This window comes from Solanum verrucosum, unplaced genomic scaffold (genome assembly GCF_900185275.1).
Source record: "Solanum verrucosum unplaced genomic scaffold, falcon-dt-bn FXZP01000251.1, whole genome shotgun sequence".
Taxonomy (NCBI): Eukaryota; Viridiplantae; Streptophyta; class Magnoliopsida; order Solanales; family Solanaceae; genus Solanum; species Solanum verrucosum.
Window position 1 is genome coordinate 450142 of NW_026020453.1, and position 21819 is coordinate 471960.

Below are 21819 nucleotides of genomic sequence, written 5' to 3' on the forward strand. Positions count from 1 at the left end.
TGACCAAGGTCCATTAAGTGTTGGGATTTGGTTGAGTTGATTTGCCGAAGATGGTGATATTGTTGTTCGTCGGAGATCTAGTCTCCGGTTGGAAGTTGAAACGTCGTTGGTTTCATAACGAAGGTTAATTCCAATTTTTCAAATTTTGAATTTGATTTGGTTGAGAGATTTATTGTTATGAACGGACTAGGACCAATATGGGCAAAATAGCCCAACAACGAATTAAAAGACTATGTTTGGGATCCGGGTTGATAAATACAACTTGGGAGAGCAAATTGGACTTGTGCAACTTGTTGAGAAAAATGTCTCGTCCTCCCATCCCTTTTCTATGAGATCTTCTTCTCATCCCTTTCTTCTACTTGTGTTCTTCAATTTCCATTTAGTTCTTAAATTGCTTTGTAATTTCAATTACGAGTTACTCAAATAGACTTGTTGGTTGTTTGAATTTGAATTGAGTGGTGTTGTTATTGGGTTTGTTACATTGGTACTTTCATTGCTTGTACTCCGTGGCTGACCGATAGTTCAACTTTTCTTGCCAAATCCCAACTGCAATCGTGTTGGAGCGCTTCAGCGGTGTTTCCAACCCAACAGTATGGGTTTATCAGGCAGAGTGTTATTTCAATTTTTATGGCTTATCGAAGGATATGTGGTTATCTCTTTCTTACCTTTACTTTGATGGAGAAGCCCTCGCTTGGTTTAATTGGTTGTATTGCAATAAGCAATTCTATGACTGGAAGCATTTCAATGATAAATTGTTTTATCATTACCATAGACAAACTGTAACGGAATTTGGATTGCCGCTCGTAACTGATCTATTGCTACAAATAGATGCGAATTTATCTCGTATGCACCGTCACTTTGATAACATTCAGAATACTCTATCGGCTAGCTCCCAAAAGTTTTATGACGCCCAAGCACGTCCAGATTTGACTGTGTCTTTGGCCGATAAATGTGATATATAGGAGGTCGATGAACAGGAAACTGTTTCTACTGTGGACAAGGACAACTCCAATCCTACAAAGAATTCAGAGGTCACTCATACCATGTTAAAACCTCATGTGGCCAATTTAATGGTACTTCCGGAGCGGTTAAATTCATGGGGTAGTTCTTCAACCTCTATTTATTTTCCTTCCCGGGTGATTTCATTTGGTTGTATTGAGACTTTGGGTCCCATGTTACACTCCAAAAATGACTTGAAGGATGACCCAATCAATTATGCCTGAAAGATGTTCGTTGAAATACCCAATAAGAAAATTGACATGAAAGTCAAACTTCCAGTGATAAATGATTTAGAAAATCCGGCATCCCATATGTTTGATGAAATGTTTCAAACATTTTTTGTAGTTAAGGGAGAGTACAATGACCTTCTCATGTTTAATATGCAACTTGGGACTTGGGATAGCCCGATTCTCGGAGGAGATGTTTGGAATGTTGTTAACTTGCACATATGTCCAACTTATAAACAGAGGTATAACTGATCACTTTAGTAGACTCGGTCGTGCTTCACTTATCTTAACCTTACACTTTAAACCTGACCAATGCGGGTTAGCATTTCCATTTTGATCCTGGCTCTCGTTTACTTGCTATGTTCATTAGAGTTACAAGAAACTCTGTATTTTGTGTTTCTTCGGACGACTTGGATCATGATAAGTTAATTATGTCAACCTTGTGGAATTCTTGCATTTGGGTTGATAACATACTAGAGCAAAATCTTCCTGGTTTCTTGTCGTATAAATCAAGAGTGTTTGGTAGGGAGGAAAAACTACAAGGGTTGCTTGAGGCATTGGCTGCACGATATTCGGAGCAGTTTCCCAATATTCTGGTCAATAAAGATGATGTGCTCTTGTTTGCTAAATTTGGTATAGTTCATATATCAAAGTCAACCTTGTCGTATCTCGTCTTTAATTCTGGTGCCAATTTCTTTATGGTACCCATTCATGTAACATCGAATCTTTATGTATGGGATCCTGAGAAAAGTTTTGAGACCATGGCTCTATCAAGTTATCTAGTGAAAGCGGAGGCGCTACAATTACAGGGATGTTCTACATGTCCTGATGAAGGTAAGGCGCAACACTTCAATTTGTATACTTTAGAGACATGTGTGCTCAAGTTTACTATTTCAGCAAGTCTCGGCATGCTCCTGCTTTGGAATGTTGATTTTGGCCTTGCACCAGTTTCCAAATATTTCTTTAGTAGTGATACTCACACTTTCACTCACAACTGTGCTGGCTCTTGGGTTCTTCGTGTCTATTTCATTTGTGGAGGTTCAAGAATGATATCATGTTCTCTAATAACTACAATTTTTGGTTTACTGGCCTTTTGCTAATTTAAGCCTACTACCGTCATTGCAAATTTGATGGAATAGACACTAAGATCTTATTCATTCCTCGCCAAATGTTTACAGCCAACTTAATCTTTGATTTACTCACTAGCAGTGTTGATTACTTCTATGTTTCTTGAGATGTCGAGCCTCCTGTCTCTACGATATCCTTCCTTGTTTCAACTCTGCTAGTTTTAACAGTTGGTTTAGGTGAATGACATTGCATTGTATATTCCATCAAAGTTGTTGTGTTCTTAAATAATGGAATGCGAATTTTTTATATTGGAGAAGGCAATGATATGCCAGCAAGAAAGTCAATGGATGAGAAAATGGTTGTCCCATGTGTTACTTTCAGGACTGTTGGGACTAATTTTTTATACGTTCCTTGGTACACTAATCTACTTCTTATCCCTAAGGATACACTAACAGTTGTTCTTGTATTTTCAACTACTTTAACCATATGTTACATGGCCTTGAATTTACACAAATCAATTGTTGTAATGAGTTATGATAAGGATTTGGATCAACCATTTATTTATGATCATCAACCATTGCTCTGGCTTGGAATGCAAAAGGGAGTATTGCATGGGTTGCATCTTAGTTATGGAAGTGTTATCACACCACTCCCTTATGGAATTGAGATAGAGAAGCATGTTTCACTTTACGAGAGTGATAGTGTTTCATCGTTGTCATTGATTTACTTGAACCTTGAGGACAAGGTTTGTATTTAGGATGGGAGTATGGTTATGAATGGGCCAGGACCAATATGGGCAAAACAGCCCAACATTGAATTAAGAGACTATGTTTGGGATCCGGGTTGATAAATATGACTTGGGAGAGCAAATTGGACTTATGAAAATTGTTGAGAAAAATGTCTAGTCCTCTCATCCACTTTCTTTGAGTTCTACTTCTCATCCCTTTCTTCTTAGTGTGTTCTTCAATTCCCTTTTAGTTCTTAAATACCTTTGTAATTTCAATTACGAGTTCGTGAATAGATTTATCGGTTGTTTGAATTTGAATTGTGTTGGTTTTGCTATTGGGTTTGTTACAACCACACGAGCCAAATTTAGAACTCGTTCAAGGACAAACATTGGTACTTCAGTTGGACGGAAGAATTCTTTGTTTATGTCCTTCCATGCATTGGTGACCTCTTTTTGGAATTTAATGTAAGTCTCTTGCTTTGAAGCTCCATATTCTTTTATGTAACATTCAATAATTGAAGCTACATGTCCTCTTTCTTGTTCAACCTACAAGAAATTAATTGATTTCAATACCAACCGCATGTATAATTACACATTTAAAACATTTTTTGGTATTATATTGTAGGCTTCTTAACTAACTTTTTAAGAATTTGGAGAAAATCCAATACATACAATATATGTGTTCCTTCATGCTACTAGGACTATTTCCTTTTTCTTTCTTTCTTTCTTTCTCTTTTTATTGTTGTTATTATTAGCAGTTCTATGTGTACTATTCTACCTCTTTATTATTAGTAAAGTGTCATTTTACTGTACTATTCTACCTCTTTATTATTAGTAAAGTGTCATTTTACTGCCATCATTGTAATGGAGGGACATAAAATCTTTTAAGTCACTTAGAAAAACCAACTAAGAGAGTTAAATGAGTGTATTTAACCGTATTATTTTTAGAAACTTTTGTAATTATTCTGAACTATAGATTGTTGTGACTTATAGTATTATATATAATTGTAAAACATATAAATTTTATCTAAAAAAATTAAAGATTCTCTAGTAAAATTCACACCGAAAAGTAGTTAGTTTGACCCTCACACAAAGTAAAACATAAGAAGTACAATTGTTTTTGATTAGTCGAGACACTATTAGGCTACATTTATTTACATTTAATGAAATTTTGAATCTTAATTAATGTTCAGATTGCAGTCATTTCTTGTAAACTTATTTTTACAAGCAAGTAAATAGAGAAGTATTACTATTGTACATTTGTACTTCATGTCCAACAATATCATCCATTGCTCTGCCAATCAATGAGGATGCTCGAACTATCAAAGGCTCATTCATTAACCATCCAAAAGTCTCTTTGGATATAAATTCCTCCATACCGACCAAGCAATTTGCTGCTCCCATCATATAGGCAGCGGTTACGAGTGAAATCTCCATGTACTCCTCATATTTTGGAATATGGTTATCATCGTTCAACCATTGGGCTTCCTTAAAATAGGCTCTCACCAACTTTTTCATCTAAAAAGAATAGCAAGTAATTTAAGCTAGACAATTACTACTAGCTAGTACTCACCTCCATTCCATATTAACTTAAGATTTGAGCCCTTTTCCATTTTTCAAATTAACTTAAGTTTTCATTCTTCAAGACTACTTTTAAAATATTCTTCCAATTTTACCCTTTAAGTTGGTATTGAAATTAGTTATTATATTTAATGTTTAGTTATTTTTGACAATAATTAATAAGGGTAAAAATGGAAAATTATGTTCAATTTATGTCCTAACCTACTTTTCTTAAAGGGTGTGAAACACCTCAAAGCTTAATTTAATATGGAATGGAGGGAGTATCTTTTTTCCTTTTGGAATTAATGATAACAGGGAAATCGAAATTAAATTCTCACTAATTAATAAGATAAGGTGAAAATATAGATAGCCAACTAATTGAATTATCAAAATTTACTTAATATTTACCTCATATTTTGCATAGTATACACGGTCCAATTTACCTTCTTTGGACAACATTTGTTCCATTTCACTGTAAATATCTAGAAGAGCATGAATCGATTGCATTAGCATCCCATCTAATATATCATCAAAAGGACAAGCTAATTAACCTTACACCTTGTGTCTATATATATATATAATAACAACAGGAAAACATATTTACTTTCTCATATTCATAAGTGAGGGATTGTCAAATTAAAAGATTATTTTAATTGTGAAATTTTGATGTTTTACCTCTGGATTGCATCAGTGAAAGTCACAAGTTCATCAAAGGTTGCATAAGCATCAAATGTGTCGTCAATAATGGAGGTCATCTTGAGAACTTTTGTCATAATTTTTCTAGCACAACTATACTTTGGCTCAAAATACACTCCTAATATCCAAAAGTAACACTCAATCAACCTATCTCTTGCATATGGATATTTATTTGCAAAATCCAAATCTTTCCACCACCTACATACATCACAAGAGCAACGGTTTTGTTGATTGTGTTTCATTTTTGTTCCAAATTATCATTATTCATGTAATTAAAGAAGACATATAGATCAAATAATGTTCTACCTTGTAAGGTCACTAAGCTCTCTTTGGTGCAACTTTTGCACCACGTTAAAATCCAATTTAGCAAATTTCAAAAGCAAATGATTGTGTGCATCATTTTTTTCGTAAATGGATATGTATTTTCTTGCTCCCACCCTTGGTAAAGTCTTGCGAATAGGCTGTTTTAAGGCTTCAGTAACTTCAACTTTAAGAGAGTTATTTCACAAGTTGGAGACAAAATAATCGAGATTAGTAGTGGTAAAGGTAAGAGCTTCTTCAAGAATCTCCTCCTCGCGCACTCTCATATGTGATGCTTCATACAAACTTAATAATCCTTGAACATCATTCGTAAGCATTTCCTTGAATTTTTCATCTTGTTATGTGAATTTCTTGAAGACATTTGGTTAAACATCAACTTAACCTTTGAACACCCAATTAATTAAAAAAAGTAATAGAGTAGATTTATCTGACAACATGTAATGTCCTTGTTGCCTCACAAGTCGAAAACGAAGAGAAACAATGTAAAGGTTGTTATCATTTTGTTGGGACGCATCAAAAATGTTTTGAATGGATGGTTCAGCAATTTCATTATGGAAATGATATGCCACTCCCAATCGTTGCGTTGCGTCTATCAACACAAGTTTTTGTTCACTACCCTCTGGAGCTTCCACCGATTCTCTCTTTGTACTCATCAACTTCAACTTTTTTTTTGGTTAGTAATTTCCTGCATCCGAAAAATACCCATGTTATAATATTTAGACAACAATTATGATAGAAAAAAAATGTGAAGTTTGTGACTGATGGTAAGTTGAGGAGTATAAGAAAGGAAATGATATCCCCAAACAGTTGAGTGAAAATTAGCCAAGGGATGAGACTTATTAGGGGGAGAAGTAGTCATTGCTTCTTTTTTCAAGTTTAATTAAGTTGTGCTAGTAGGATCGATCACCTATTTATAATGTACCTAGTCCATTGAATTAAATTTTAAGGATTCAATTAATTTGTTATTGGTTGCTTAATTACCATTTATTAATTCTACCTCAATCATTAATTCTACCCCAATCATTAACAGTTTATTATCTTCAAAATGAAAATAAAATAAAAAATCTTTTTTAAAGATGGGCAAACCAAAAGTGACCCTCAATTTTGTAAGATCTTTGACAGTTCAGTACACATTGATAAGGATTCATAGCTTCTTTTTTTAAAGACAAAAGGACTTTACCTCAGAGATAGAGCCCATCTGAATTGAATTTAAAAAAAGTGATTTAAAAAAAAAAACTTTAAGGGCCAGTTTGGAATGTCATTCTCATAATTAAATGGGTTTGGTGTGATTACACTTTCCAATTTACAGGGGAGAGCTATGAATTGATGGTAATTAATTATATGGTGATATTACAAGCAAATTACTTTAAATTTCTTCCTTAATTTTATTTCTATTTTTTTCGTGTTAATGTCTTTTTTTATTTTTATTATTTTAATTCTTTTTTATTTTTGTTATTCTAATATTTTCTAAAAATATTAGAATAATATTATTTGTATTTCATTTCCTTCTTATTCTCAGCCTTTACTTCATATGACTCCATGCAATTTTCGTATTATCTAAAAAAGAATTATTAGTATAATTTTGTTAGTATTTTAATTTTAAATCAAAGTAGAATTCATTGATAAATAAAATTATGGACTTAGGTTTTCCTTTTCTTTTAAATCATATTTATGTATGTTATGTTGAAATTTGATATAAGAGTATTAAAAAAATAGATTTATTTTCTAGTTTTATAAAATTAAGTAAAACTTATAACTTTTTTAAAGATTTCATAATTAAAATTTAAAAAATGCATTCTCTCATACTAGTTTTAAGTCAAACGTTTAATTTATATTTGATTAAGGAATAATATAATTATAAGTAAGATTAAATAAACATGTGTAATTATTTAAAATTTATAAATAACTATGATTGTCGTGATATTTCTCAATCTTGATAATTATTTTCTCGACGCGAATTTTATTAATTGCAATATGATAGGATTTGGAAGTATTCCTTAGTTTCAAAAATGAGAAAAGACATAAAGACACAATCAAAGTTGTCCCGTATTTGCATAAAGACACCTTAACTTTCAAAGTGTCCTATCAGCCCACAGAACTATTTAATGAGACAATGTCTAGACATCCATTTGGTTTTTATGAAAAGACTTCGATTGTAAAAAGTTTTAATTCCGCATTATTTCTATTACTTATGTTTATGATATGCTAAGGGTTTGTATAAGATCCCTTTGGGGTCGAGTACGCCGTGTTACATTTAGGGGGTACCTCTGGGTCATGACATAACCCTATTTTAAGAAGTCTTTTACAAATGTTTTAAACTTGTTTTAAGACTTGAGCATTGAGTTGAGTAAGAGTGAAGTTCATTTTCTTCAAAATATTATATGGGAACCAAGTATTCCCAAAGAGTAAATGTTTTCACATTTAAACAAGAGAGAAAACACTGATTTCCAAGAGAGCTTTTGAGCTAGTTTTTGAGTAATTATCTCAAACCACAAAATAGTATGTTTTTAAACATATGAGCTAGTTACATTTTTGGAGTAGTATAAAGCACCAATTTGGGGAAAAGTTGAGTTCAGATAATTCAAGGTTTCCCATAAACCGTGTAGCTAGCATGGGTAGAAAAGGGTCATACTTTTTAGCTGATTCCTTAGTGCTTTTTAGCATAGACTAGTGGATCCACTTAGTGAGTTAGGTTCTATACCCCCGGCAAGGTATAGGACGACCCTGACAGTGTGAGGCAAAACGATGTATCATCACATAGCTCATAATGATGGTTGTCGGTTAGAGAAACTCCCACAGATATATTTTGTATTGTTATATACACAAAGTTTATTTTGTATTTTCATATACAAATAGAGTTTATATTGTATCATTGCATACTAACAGAGTTACTATTAAATTTTCAATACATTAAGCTGCTTTCTATTGTTTTAAAAGTTTTGCATATATTGTATCTGTATTGTTGCTTTATATTGAGTTGAGTATCTTATAATCAAGTTGAGCCTTATTTCATTGAGTTGAATATCTTATCATTGAGTTGAGCCTTATTTTCTCTAAGTTGAGCTAAGAGAGTTGAGAAGAGCTAAGTATGTTTCTATTCCACCAGTTCAAGCTTATGTTATGCTTTAGAATTCCCCTTACATGCTCGTGCATTCCACGTATTGAGCCATTTGGTCTGCATCATGAAATGATGCAGATACAGGTATTCAAAGTTGTAACACCCCGTATCCAAAAACAGAGATTTCAGATCTCTGGTGTTACATGTGGCACTCACGGACACCATTCACGGACCGTAGATGGACTCACGGTCCGTCCTGCAGGTCCGCGGTTCATGACAAAAAACATCCTCAGAACTCAGTAAGAAAATTTGGCTAAGTCCCGACTCACGGATAGACCCACGGTCCGTAGATCAGACCACGGTCCGTGGTCTGTGTCCGTGGATCGAGACTTCCCTTGCCCAGCCTCTGACACAAACTACGGTCGACCATCACGGACCGTCAATCGATCCACGGTCCATAGGTCTGACCGTAGATGAGGATAGCAGCCAATTAGCTGAAAATTGTTGATGGGTCAACTTCAGATGGTCATAACTCTTAGCACAAAATGAATTCTGAGTCCCATGACCTATGGTTAGATAGATAATTGAATTATCTTTCCAACGCCACCGAGTTTGCTAAATTCCGACCTCCGAGTAAAGAGTTATGCTTATTTTAGTGAAGCCCTATTCGGCAGACTCGATCGACGGACCCAATCTACGGACCGTCGATTGAATGACGGCCCGTCAGTCCAATCCGTCGATCACTCCGACAGCAGTTAAGTCAGGGGTCTTTTGGTATTTTCCTATTTCGTTTAACCCCTAAGATACGTTGTTTAAACCCTAAATCATGAGGTTTTAGTCAGTTTAAGCCTAGAAACATAACTAGAACTTACCTTAGTCAAAATCATTAATCAAAACTTAGAAAATTAGAAGCAAGAGAGGAGAAAAAGGTCAAGAACCCTAGTTCAAGAATGCAGCGAGTTTCCTTCAGTTTCAGCCCCGAAATCAAAAGATTTCTCCGTGGAGTTCGTCACCAGGTATGTAGGATTTCACTAATGGGTTCCTTTCGCCCATTAGGTCCCTAGAATTCAGTCAGATTCTTGATTCCATAATTATGAACAGACCTAGGGTTTCTAGAATTTGAACAGATCATCATGAATTAATTATTTAAATGTTCCAAATCAGATTATCATGTTATTGCTCAGTTTATCGCATGAATTTCAGAACCCTAGGTTTGTATTTCTTTAGTTCTTGAATTACACATGCTAGGTCAGATATTTCAGTATTCAGTTATACATGCCTCAGTTTATGAATGCATCATTATCAGATTAATTGTTGCATTCTCAGTTTGCATGTTTAATTCGAGCTATCCAGTAACTTACAGAAATTCAGTCATAATGTATTAATTACTTAATTCATTGGGAGTAGCATAATACCGAGTTGGACTAGGGTTCAGCGTACCCATATAGTCCCAGAACTACGAGCCATGTAGATGTAAGTCCCCTCTGTGGGCAAATCAGTTTAGTGATCACGCCAGCATGCCTCTATACCTCTGGCAGGGTATATTGGGTCCTCTCGATAAGGCGTATACATCGGACTCCACATTTAGCTCATGTGGTTTTATGTCGGTTATTAGTAGCTCCCACAGTTCAGTCAGACTCTTTTGCATTGACCATGTTTCAGTACAGTCAGTATTCGGTCTCAGCATGTTATAAATTTGGTCATTGCATCAGTTAGCTCAGTATTCAGTATTTCAGTATCTATATCATGTTAAGATGATTTCATTGCTTTATTGCTTTGTTCAATTATATGTTATTTCAGTTTTACTCTATCCTGCATGCTCAGTACCTCTCAAGTACTGACGCACACGTGCGCTACATCTTCTCGTGATGTAGGTTCAGGTTCTCAGCATCCAGATCACGCTTAGATTGGTTCCAACATTTCTAGTCAGTTTTGCTAGATCTAGTTGGGACATGTCCCAACATTTCTAGTCAGTTTAGAGGCTTAATTCAGACATAGTTAGATTCAGCTTAGTATTTTGAGTTTGATATTTCTTTTGTATTAAACTCTCAGATTTGATATATTCAGTTATAGTATATGGGTATTCCCCATCTTTTCAGATTTATTTATGATTTAGCTTCCGCATCAGTTCATTATCTTTAGTATGTTCATGATCATGCCAGCAGGGTTAGCTTGGGGTCACTTGTGATCCTTGGTCCCGTGTCCGCGTCTCGGGGGTAGCTCGGGGCGTGACAAACTTGTTATCAGTGCATTAGTTTTAAGAGTCCTAGGATGTCTGAAAAGCCGCACTAAGTAGAGTCCTTTTCATGGGTGTGAAGTGCACCACATCTAATGAGAGGGAGGCTATGAACTGTTTTTGGAAAACTTCACTTTCTTGATATTCTATCGTGTGTTGGTATGATCTCATTTCTAATCCATCGTTATGCGCTTAAGATCATGCCTCCTCATAGAGCTTAGGCAAGGAATGCTAATGCATGGAATGCTAATGCAGTTCCTCTAGTCCCAGATCAAAAAGTTTTGAATGCAGAGTTTCGGAATGCTAATTCAGCCTTTGGCTCAGGTATAACCAACGAGAACAATCACAAGTTCCAGTTCCTACTAATAGAAATGGTGGATCAGTGGCAGCTAGAGTTTGAGATTTTTATAAGGATGAATCCACCTGAGTTTTAGGGTCATAAGTTGGTGAAGACCCACAAAACTTTATTGATGAGGTTAAGAAAATATTTAGAGTGATACAAGTGACTGATAATGGTAGGGTTGAGTTGGCATCCTACCAGCTTAAGAGTGTGGCTCACATATGGTACACTCAGCGGAAAGATTCAGGGGCTACTTTATCTTTTATGACTCCTTTCATAGCAGTCCAATTCAGTGTTAGTCCAGAAACTCTCTCAGAACCCTTCTCAGTCTCTACTCCAATCGGTGACCCAGTTATAGCAAGACGGGTATACAGAAATTGCCCTGTCACAGTCTCTCAGAAAGTCACCTCAGCAGATTTTGTAGAGTTAGAAATGGTAGACTTCGATGTCATTCTAGACATGGATTGGTTACATTCATGTTATGCCTCAGTTGATTGTAGAACTAGGATTGTTCGTTTTCAGTTTCCAGATGAACCAATCTTAGAATAGAAGGGTAGTAGCTTAGCGCCTATGGGTCGATTCATTTCTTATCTTAAGACCAGAAAGATGATCTCTAAGGGTTATCTCTATCATCTAGTTCGGGTTAAGGATTTTAGTTCTGAATCCCCAACTCTTGAGTCAGTTCCTATAGTCAGTGAGTTTCCAGAAGTGTTTCCAGAAGATCTTCCCGGAGTTCCTCCCGAAAGGGAAATCGACTTTGGAATAGATCTCCTTCCAGATACCCAGCCTATCTTTATTCCTCCTTACACAATGGCTCCAACTGAGCTTAAGGAATTGAAAGAGCAGTTGAAAGACCTTCTAGATAAGGGCTTCATCAGACCTAGTATTTTGCCATGGGGTGCACCAGTGTTGTTCGTAAAGAAGAAAGATGGTTCTCTCAGAATGTGCATTGACTATAGGCAGTTGAACAAGGTCACAATCAAGAATAAGTATCCTATCCCCAGGATTGATGACTTGTTTGACCAACTTCAGGGTACTAGTCATTTCTCAAAGATAGACCTCATATCAGGTTATCATCAGCTTAGAGTCAGAGATAGTGACATTCCGAAGACATCCTTCAGAACTCGGTATGGTCATTATGAATTTGTAGTCATGTCATTTGGACTAACCAATGCTCCTGCAGCTTTCATGGATTTGATGAACAGAGTGTTCAAGCAGTACTTGGACTTGTTCGTTATCGTCTTTATTGATGATATCCTCATTTATTCTAGGAATGAGGAAGAACATGCGAGTCATTTGAGAGTTGTTCTACAAACTCTCAAAGATCGCCAGTTAATTGCAAAATTTAACAAGTGTGAGTTTTGGTTACAATCAGTTGCCTTCCTTGGGCATATTGTGTCTAGTGAAGGAATTCGAGTAGATTCCCAGAAGATAGAAGCAGTAAACAATGGCCCAGACCTACTTCTGCTACAGATATCAAAAGTTTCTTGGGTCTAGCGGGATATTACAGACGGTTTGTGGAAGGATTTTCATCCATAGCCTCTCCATTGACTAAGTTAACTCAGAAAAAGGTTAAGTTCCAATGGTCAGATAATTGTGAGAAAAGCTTTGCAGAACTGAAAACTAGGTTGACTACAGCTCCTGTTTTGACTCTACCAGAGGGTTCAGATGGTTATGTGATCTATTGTGATGCATCCAAGGTTGGCCTAGGTTGTTTGTTGATGCAACAAGGTAAGGTTATAGCTTATGCTTCCATACAACTTAAGGTACATGAGAAGAATTATCCAACTCATGACCTCGAGTTTGCAGCAGTGGTGTTTGCACTCAAGATTTGGAGACACTACTTGTATGGTGTTCATGTAGATATGTTCACAGACCATAAGAGCCTTCAGTATGTATTCACCCAGAAAGAGTTGAATCTTCGCCAGAGAAGGTGGCTTTAGTTCCTCAAAGATTATGATATGAGTGTGCATTACCATCCGGGTAAGGCGAATGTAGTAGCAGATGCTCTTAGCAGATTATCCATGGGTAGTGTAGCACATGTTGAGGAAGAAAGGAGAGAGTTAGCAAAGGATGTTCACAGACTTGCTCGCCTAGGAGTTCGTCTTATGAGCATATCAGGTGGTGGTGTAACGGTTCGGAATGGGGCAGAATCTTCTTTGGTAGTAGAGGTTAAGGAAATGCAAGATAGTGATCCAATCTTGCTTGAACTTAATGGTGCAGTCCACAATCAGAGAGTGGAGGTTTTCTCCCAAGGAGGAAATGGTGTACTTCGCTATCAAGGTAGATTGTGTGTTCCTGATGTGGGTGAATTAAGACAACATATTCTCGCAGAAGCCCACAATTCCAGATATTCTATTCATCCAGGCGCCACTAAGATGTACCGTGATCTGCGGGAAGTCTATTGGTGGAATGGTATGAAAAGAGATATAACAGACTTTGTGGCTAAGTGCCCCAATTGCCAGCACGTCAAGGTAGAACATCAGAAACCAGAAGGTATGACTCAAGAGATTGACATTCCTACTTGGAAGTGGGAAGTGATCAATATGGATTTCATCACAGGTTTACCTCGTACTCGCAGACACCATGACTCCATTTGGGTGATTGTTGATAGGGTTACTAAGTCTTCTCGCTTTTTGGCGGTCAAGACTACAGATTCGGAGGAGGATTACGCCAAGCTTTACACTAATGAGATTGTGAGGTTGCACGGAGTTCCTTTGTCTTTCATCTCAGATAGAGGTCCTCAGTTTACATCTCATTTCTGGAAGTCATTTCAGAAAGGTCTTGGTACTCAGGTTAATCTTAGCACAACATTTCATCCGCAGACGGATGGTCAGGCAGAGCGTACCATTCAGACCTTAAAGGACATGTTGAGAGCTTGTGTGATCGACTTCAAGGGTTGTTGGGTTGATCACCTTCCTCTGATTGAGTTCGCCTACAATAATAGTTACCATTCCAGTATTCAGATGGCCCTTTATGAGGCATTGTATGGGCGTAGATGTAGATCTCCAATTGGTTGGTTTGAAGTAGGTGAAGCAGTCTTGATAGGACCAGATTCAGTCCTTCATGCTATGGAAAAAGTGCAACTCATTAGAGAGAGACTTAAGACTGCTCAGAGTCGCCAGAAGTCTTATGCAGATGTGAGAAAAGGGAACTAGAGTTCCAAGTTGATGATTAGGTTTTCCTGAAAGTGTCACCTATGAAAGGGGTGATGAGATTTGGCAAGAAAGGAAAGCTCAGTCCCAGATATGTAGGCCCTTACCGGATCTTGAAAAGGATTGGTAAAGTGGCTTATGAGTTAGAGTTGCCAGCAGACTTAGCAGCAGTACATCCAGTCTTTCACATTTCTCTTTTGAAGAAGTGTGTGGGTGATCCAGCATCCATAGTACCATTAAAGAGTGTGGCCGTGAAAGATAGCCTTTCATATGAGGATGTACCAGTTGAGATTCTCGATCATCAGGTTAAAAGGTTGAGGAGTAAAGAAGTCGCTTCAGTCAAGGTTTTATGGAGGAGTCAGTCCGTAGAGGGAGCTACTTGGGAAGAAGAAGCAGCCATGAAGTCCAAGTATCCTCACCTCTTTTCTTCCGATTCCATTCCAGCTTGAGGTAATAGTTCCTCTTCAGTTTTTCAGTCATTCATGCGAAAATTCAGTCTTAGAATCATGTTCCTTCAGTTTGTACTTGCATTTTCAGCGTATTTGCATGTTCTTGGAATTCAGTTCAGTTAGAAATTCAGTTCTCAGTGTTTAGTGGTAGGGATTGCAGCCCTCTTCCTCTATTTCAGCTAGATTAGTCTTCATTCGAGGAGGAATGGTCCCAAGGGGGAGATAATGTAACACCCCGTATCCAAAAACAGAGATTTCAGATCTCTGGTGTTACATGTGGCACTCACGGACACCATTCACGGACCGTAGATAGACTCACGGTCCGTCCTGCAGATCCGCGGTTCGTGACAGAAAACTTCCTCAGAACTTAGTAAGAAAATTTGGCTAAGTCCCGACTTACGGTCCGTAGATCAGACCACGGTACGTGGTCTGTGTCCGTGGATCAAGACTTCCCTTACCCAGCCTCTAACACAAACTACGGTCGACCATCACGGACCGTCAATCGATCCACGGTCCGTAGGTCTGACCGTAGATGAGGATTAGCAGCCAATTAGCTGAAAATTATTGATGGGTCAAATTCATATGGTCATAAATATTAGCACAAAATGAATTATGTGTCCCATGACCTATTGTTAGATAGATAATTGAATTATCTTTCCAACGCCACCAAGTTTGCTAAATTCTGACCTCCGAGTAAAGAGTTATGCTTATTTTAGTGAAGCCCTGTCGGGCAGACTCGATCGACGGACCCAATCTACGGACCGTCGATTGAATGACGGCCCGTCAGTCCAATCCGTCGATCACTCCGACAGCAGTTAAGTCAGGGGTCTTTTGGTCTTTTCCTATTTCATTTAACCCCTAAGATACGTTGTTTAAACCCTAAATCATGAGGTTTTAATCAGTTTAAGCCTAGAAACATAACTAGAACTTACCTTAGTCAAAATCATTAATCAAAACTTAGAAAATTAGAAGCAAGAGAGGAGAAAAAGGTCAAGAACCCTAGTTCAAGAATGCAGCGAGTTTCCTTCAGTTTCAGCCCCGAAATCAAAAGATTTCTCCGTGGAGTTCGTCACCAGGTATGTAGGATTTCACTAATGGGTTCCTTTCGCCCATTAGGTCCCTAGAATTCAGTCAGATTCTTGATTCCATAATTATGAACAGACCTAGGGTTTCTAGAATTTGAACAGATCATCATGAATTAATTATTTAAATGTTCCTAATCAGATTATCATGTTATTGCTCAGTTTATCGCATGAATTTCAGAACCCTAGCTATGTATTTCTTTAGTTCTTGAATTACACATGCTAGGTCAGATATTTCAGTATTCAGTTACGCATGCCTCAGTTTATGAATGCATTATTATCAGATTAATTGTTGCATTCTCAGTTTGCATGTTCAGTTCGAGCTATCCAGTAACTTACAGAAATTCAGTCATAATGTATTAATTACTTAATTCATTGGGAGTAGCATAATACCGAGTTGGACTAGGGTTCAGCGTACACATATAGTCCCAGAACTACGAGCCATGTAGATGTAAGTCCCCTCTGTGGGCAATATCAGTTTAGTGATCATGCCAGCATGCCTCTATACCTCTGGCAGGGTATATTGGGTCCTCTCGATGAGGCGTATACATCGGACTCCACATTTAGCTCATGTGGTTTTATGTCGGTTATTAGTAGCTCCCACAGTTCAGTCAGACTCTTTTGCATTGACCATATTTCAGTACAGTCAGTATTCGGTCTCAGCATGTTATAAATTTGGTCATTGCATCAGTTAGCTCAGTATTCAGTATTTCAGTATCTATATCATGTTAAGATGATTTCATTGCTTTATTGCTTTGTTCAATTATATGTTATTTCAGTTTTACTCTATCCTGCATGCTCAGTACCTCTCAAGTATTGACGCACATGTGCGCTACATCTTCTCGTGATGTAGGTTCAGGTTCTCAGCATCCAGATCACGCTTAGATCGGTTCCAACATTTCTAGTCAGTTTTGCTAGATCTAGTTGGGGCATGTCCCAACATTTCTAGTCAGTTTAGAGGCTTAATTCAGACATAGTTAGATTCAACTTAGTATTTTGAGTTTGATATTTCTTTTGTATTAAACTCTCAGATTTGATATATTCAGTTATAGTATATGGGTATTCCCCATCTTTTCAGATTTATTTATGATTTAGCTTCCGCATCAGTTCATTATCTTTAGTATGTTCATGATCATGCCAGCAGGGTTAGCTTGGGGTCACTTGTGATACTAGGTCCCGTGTCCGCGTCTCGGGGGTAGCTCGGGGCGTGACAAAGGTCATCAATATGAGCTTCGTTGATAACACATGGAGTTCGAGTTAGCTATGGTGAGCCTCCTTGCTTCCGGAGGATTTCATTTACTTTTCAGTTTTGACAGGTTGTCGTGGGTCTTGTCCTGACTTCCATCTTGGTCATTTGGAGGCTTCATAGATAGACAGTAGATTTTGAGAAGTTTGTTTCATTTATTTTGTTAAATGTTTTAAAGACTTGAGATATCTATTTCCGGCGAGTTGACTATGTTATTTTATTCAGAGTTAATCTTTTGAGTTAAAGATTTTGTAATTGAGTTTATTGAATTTATTTCAGTTTTAAAGCTTTTGTATGCTTGAGTTAATCTTCTGCTTGTAGTCAGCAAGGATGAAGGTTCGCTTGGGGACCAACAATGGTTCTCGAGTGTCGGCCACGTCCAAGGTTAAGGCTCGGGTCGGGTCATGACAGACGTGGTCTGACCAACAGACCGTAGGTCTCCACTATCAATGGAGGTCGACAATTAATTTTAAAGGGCTTCTTAGTCCTTTCCCTAATTATTTTAACTCAAAACTACGTCATTTTACTTTATCTAAGCCTAATAATTTAGTCAGAAACTACCTAAAACCCTCATTCTCCTAAAATCACACAACTTAGAGAAAAAAGAAGATGAAGAGTCGAACAATTCTCCCAAGAACAAGCAGAAGTGTTCTTCAAAATTCTGCCCCAAAATTTAAAGGATTTCTTCGTAGTTTTCGTCACCTAGTATGTGGGATTTCATTAGTGGGTTACTTTCAACCATTGGTCCCTAGAATTCAATTAGTTCTTAAGATTTTCATAAATTGTTCAGACCTAGGGTTTCTAGATGATCAAGATTTATTATGATTATGGTTCCTTTGATATAAATAACTTGTTTCTTGATAATTTAATATAATTTCATGCATATCACTTAGAAACCTAGCTTGAGTAAATTTATCCTAGTTCATGAATTATACTTGTTAGGCCAACCAGACAGAAATTCATGCTTCAGATTTCGAATGTAATATTCTCAGTTTATAAATGTTGCATTCTCAGTTAACATGTCAGTGTTTTGAGCTATTCAGTATTTACTACATTTTAGCTTCTTGAATATTCAGTTGGGAGTAGACTTAGCACCGAGTTGGACTAGGGTTCATCGTAGCCTTAAAGTCTCAGAACTACGTGCCTCCGTAGGATTAGAAGTCACGTCGGTTGGGCATCAGATTTAGTGATCACGCCACATTCATGCCTTTTGACCCCTTGCAATGTGTATTGGGTCCTCTTGATAGGGCGTATACATTAGACTCCACGTTTAGCTCACGTGGTTTATGTAGGTTAATAGTAGCTACCACAGTTAAAATCTTATTGCATTGACCGTGTATTCAGCATTTACATCAGTATAGAGTTCAACATGTTATCTTCATGATTAGTACTTGGTCATTGCATCCAGCTTAGTTTTCAGTTTTACTTCAGTACAATTTATTTCTTTGTTGAACTTACATATATATTGTACAACTTAGCATATATATATATACTTCATGCTCAGTAAATTCAAAGTACTGACACATACTTTTGTGCTACATCATTTTATGATATAGGTTCATGCGTTTAGCATCCAGATCACGCTTAGTTCGACTCCCAGTCTGAATTCAGCAGCTTCTGTGGTGAGTCCTCATACTTCGAGGACAATAGACATGCTTTACTTTTTCGTCTGTATTTCAATTTTCAGTCTTGTTAGAGTTAGTTGGGGGCATGTCCCAGCAACTCAATTCAGTTAGAGGTTTTTCAAGCATAGTGGTAGATTTAGCTCGAGTTGTTAAGTGTTGTTTCAGCCATCACTATTATTATATATTATATATTCAGACTAGTTGGGCTTTTCCCCATTTTAGATATCCATTGTTTTTAGCTTCCACATAGTACATTATTTTCTTAGTTATATTTCAATATGCCTGTGATATGCCAGACTCAGGGTCAGCTTGGGGTCACTTGTGATCCTAGGTCCCGTGTTACTTCTAAGAGATAGCCTCGGGGAGTGACACAATTAATGACTACCCAGATAATAAATGATAATTTCTGATTAAGTGAATAAATTTTCACTTCAATTTATTTTACTAACCGACAAATCAGCAATCAATTTTCTTTTCCTCTTTAGCAGCTAATATGACAATATCAGTTCACACTTTTTTCGTTTTTCCTAAAAATTCTACTGAGGTAATTACTGCATGTCATAAGACATAATAATGACAAATTTTAGTCTAATTTAAAGTCTAACTTTTATGTTCCCAAGAACCACTAGATCACTATATAAACAGATCCATAAGTGTATCCTCTTTCACATAATTTATTTCTTTCATTTGTTCTAGTAAGAATTTATCATCAAGTGTCTTTCTGCAAAAAAACCATCTTAGTTAAGAAAGAAAATGGTGGCTCATTCTAATTTAATTGCGTGTCGAGTGTGTGACAAGGTTTTTCCTCATGCTCTGCCATTACTTTATCATTTTGATCAAGTTCATGGAAGAGAAGGTTATGTGCTAGCAGTACAACGAAGTGGTAAGGCCATACAAAAATATATTAATTTAAATATTATTTTGAATTTGGTGTAATAATTTGATGTTCATTATTTATTTGCCTGACTAATTCTATTTGTGTCAAGTCAATTTTTTTGTGCCTCTTTTAGGATCGAGGATGATTCATTCTGGTTCGATCAAAAAATCACCATCTTGATAGGAGAAAACTTTGGATTTGTATAGTTTATTGATAGGGGAAGGACTCTTGATTTGGTGATTGACTATTTTCAGGGTTCAAACACGGAATTTCTACATAAGAGTGGATGAATCTAATTCATCTCAATGCTCGTTAGTGGCATGTAAAAGAATATATATATATATAGAGAGAGAGAGAGAGGAGAGAGAGGAAGGACTCTTGATTTGGTGATTGACTATTTTCATGGTTCAAACACGGAATTTCTACATAAGAGTGGATGAATCTAATTCATCTCAATGCTCGTTAGTGGCATGTAAAAGAATATATATATATATATATATAGAAAATGCTTCCTGTAAATTTTATTGATAATTTATTTTCTAATTCAACATTATATTATTTAATTTGCAGATTACCCTGTGTCAAGGACGACACCTTTCAAGTTGAATTCTAAACAAGGTCACTCTCAAATTGCTTCAAGAGCAAATGGTCATGCTATTTTCCGTTCAATGATGGAAGAATCACATTCAAGGGGTCAAGTGTACAAAGATAAGGAGTTGAACCTAGTTGGTTTCACAATGCCTTTAATCAAGAAATTGAACAAGCCCTTCATTTTTGAAAATGTTGAAGTAGATGAAGATCAAAATGTGGACTTGGAATTAAAGCTCTAGAATATAGTCAAAGGATCAAGGGTGTGAAATAGCTCCTAAAAGTGTTTCTCTAGTGGTGTTCTTCCGAACTTAGCTTTTTAATGATGTTTTTTCTTTAAGAGTATCTTAGTTGTCCTTCTTGTCATATCCACCTCTCCCCACCTCAACCCCCAACCCCACCTTTTTTTATTTTGAGTCGAGTCTCTTAAATATTGGTATAATAAAGTTTAAAACTTCTTAAACAAAATTACTTTTCTTACTCTTCGTTTTATCAACATGTTCAAGGAATAACTCCAAAATAAGAGTGTTTCTATATTCTCAAGGTGCAAATAAGAGACCTCTTATTAGATCACACGGATTACAAACATTCCACTAGGTCTTACTTTTTATATATATATATATATATTTGGTATATAGCACGATTAATTTAGATTTATTTGTTCCATAGAGTCCATTGAATGAGGGAAGCTCTTATTATCAAAGGGTTCTTCATTCTCAAGGATCGAATACAAAACATTTAATTAAGAATTAAGGGATCACATTTATCCTACCATATCCTTTGCTACTATGTGAAAGGACATCTCTAAAATTATGTGACACCTCTCTATGGAATGCAATGGTGCTTTTATTTTTATTTTTATTTTTAAGTTTTTCTTTTTAGTTTTGCTAAAAACTCAAATAATTATATATATCCCTCCATTTAAAAAATACATATCTCTTTCCTTTTTGGCAATACTTTAATTTCAGCTCTCCACATGACATATTTTTTAAGGCCATAAGATTAAAAAGTATTTTAAATTTTTGTATATTTGACATAACTTTATTTTAGGACCACAAAATTAAAAAAATATTCTTTATTTTTTTAAACTCCAAAATAGGTCACTTTTTTAAACAGGGGTATATTAATTATATGTAATTTGTCAACATTTGATGGATGTTTAAGGGTCAAGTAGTCATTCACTTTTTTGTCTTCCCGTCACAACAGGAGAAACATACTTTTGATATCTTGACTACACAATTATCACGTGAGCTGATATTCTTTAGAGACAATTGCCTATTTTCTAAGTACAAGTCTTTTAAATATATTTAATAAAAAAACTTTTTTCCTTTCAATTGTTATTTTTATTATAACTTTCTATTCATTTGAGTGGCCTAATTTAATAGATTTGTGAGCCAACATAAAATTTCTTTTTGAGTGTTTTTCTTTCTTCATTTGTCTGTCTTAGTTACTTTTACGATTAAAAATTCTATAGGATCAATATGGAACATAATTTCTCTCCCCCCAGTAGGTATGCCAACAATTTTGAGAATAAAGTTATTATTAAGAAAATGGTATATTTGAAT

General features: G+C 36.2%; 1 protein-coding gene and 1 pseudogene across 1 annotated transcript; one reads left to right on the plus strand and one right to left on the minus strand.

The window, feature by feature from the left end:
• The window catches only part of LOC125808612 (terpene synthase 9-like), a 40441-nt pseudogene extending 33984 nt beyond the window's left edge, over nucleotides 1-6457 (minus strand).
• Nucleotides 6458-19542: 13085 nt separating this feature from the next.
• LOC125808640 (uncharacterized) lies at nucleotides 19543-20496 on the plus strand. The gene is made up of 2 exons (XM_049488312.1): nucleotides 19543-19672; nucleotides 20237-20496. Exons 1-2 carry the CDS (start codon nucleotides 19543-19545, stop codon nucleotides 20494-20496), a joined length of 390 nt encoding a protein of 129 aa, XP_049344269.1.
• Nucleotides 20497-21819: the final 1323 nt, after the last annotated feature.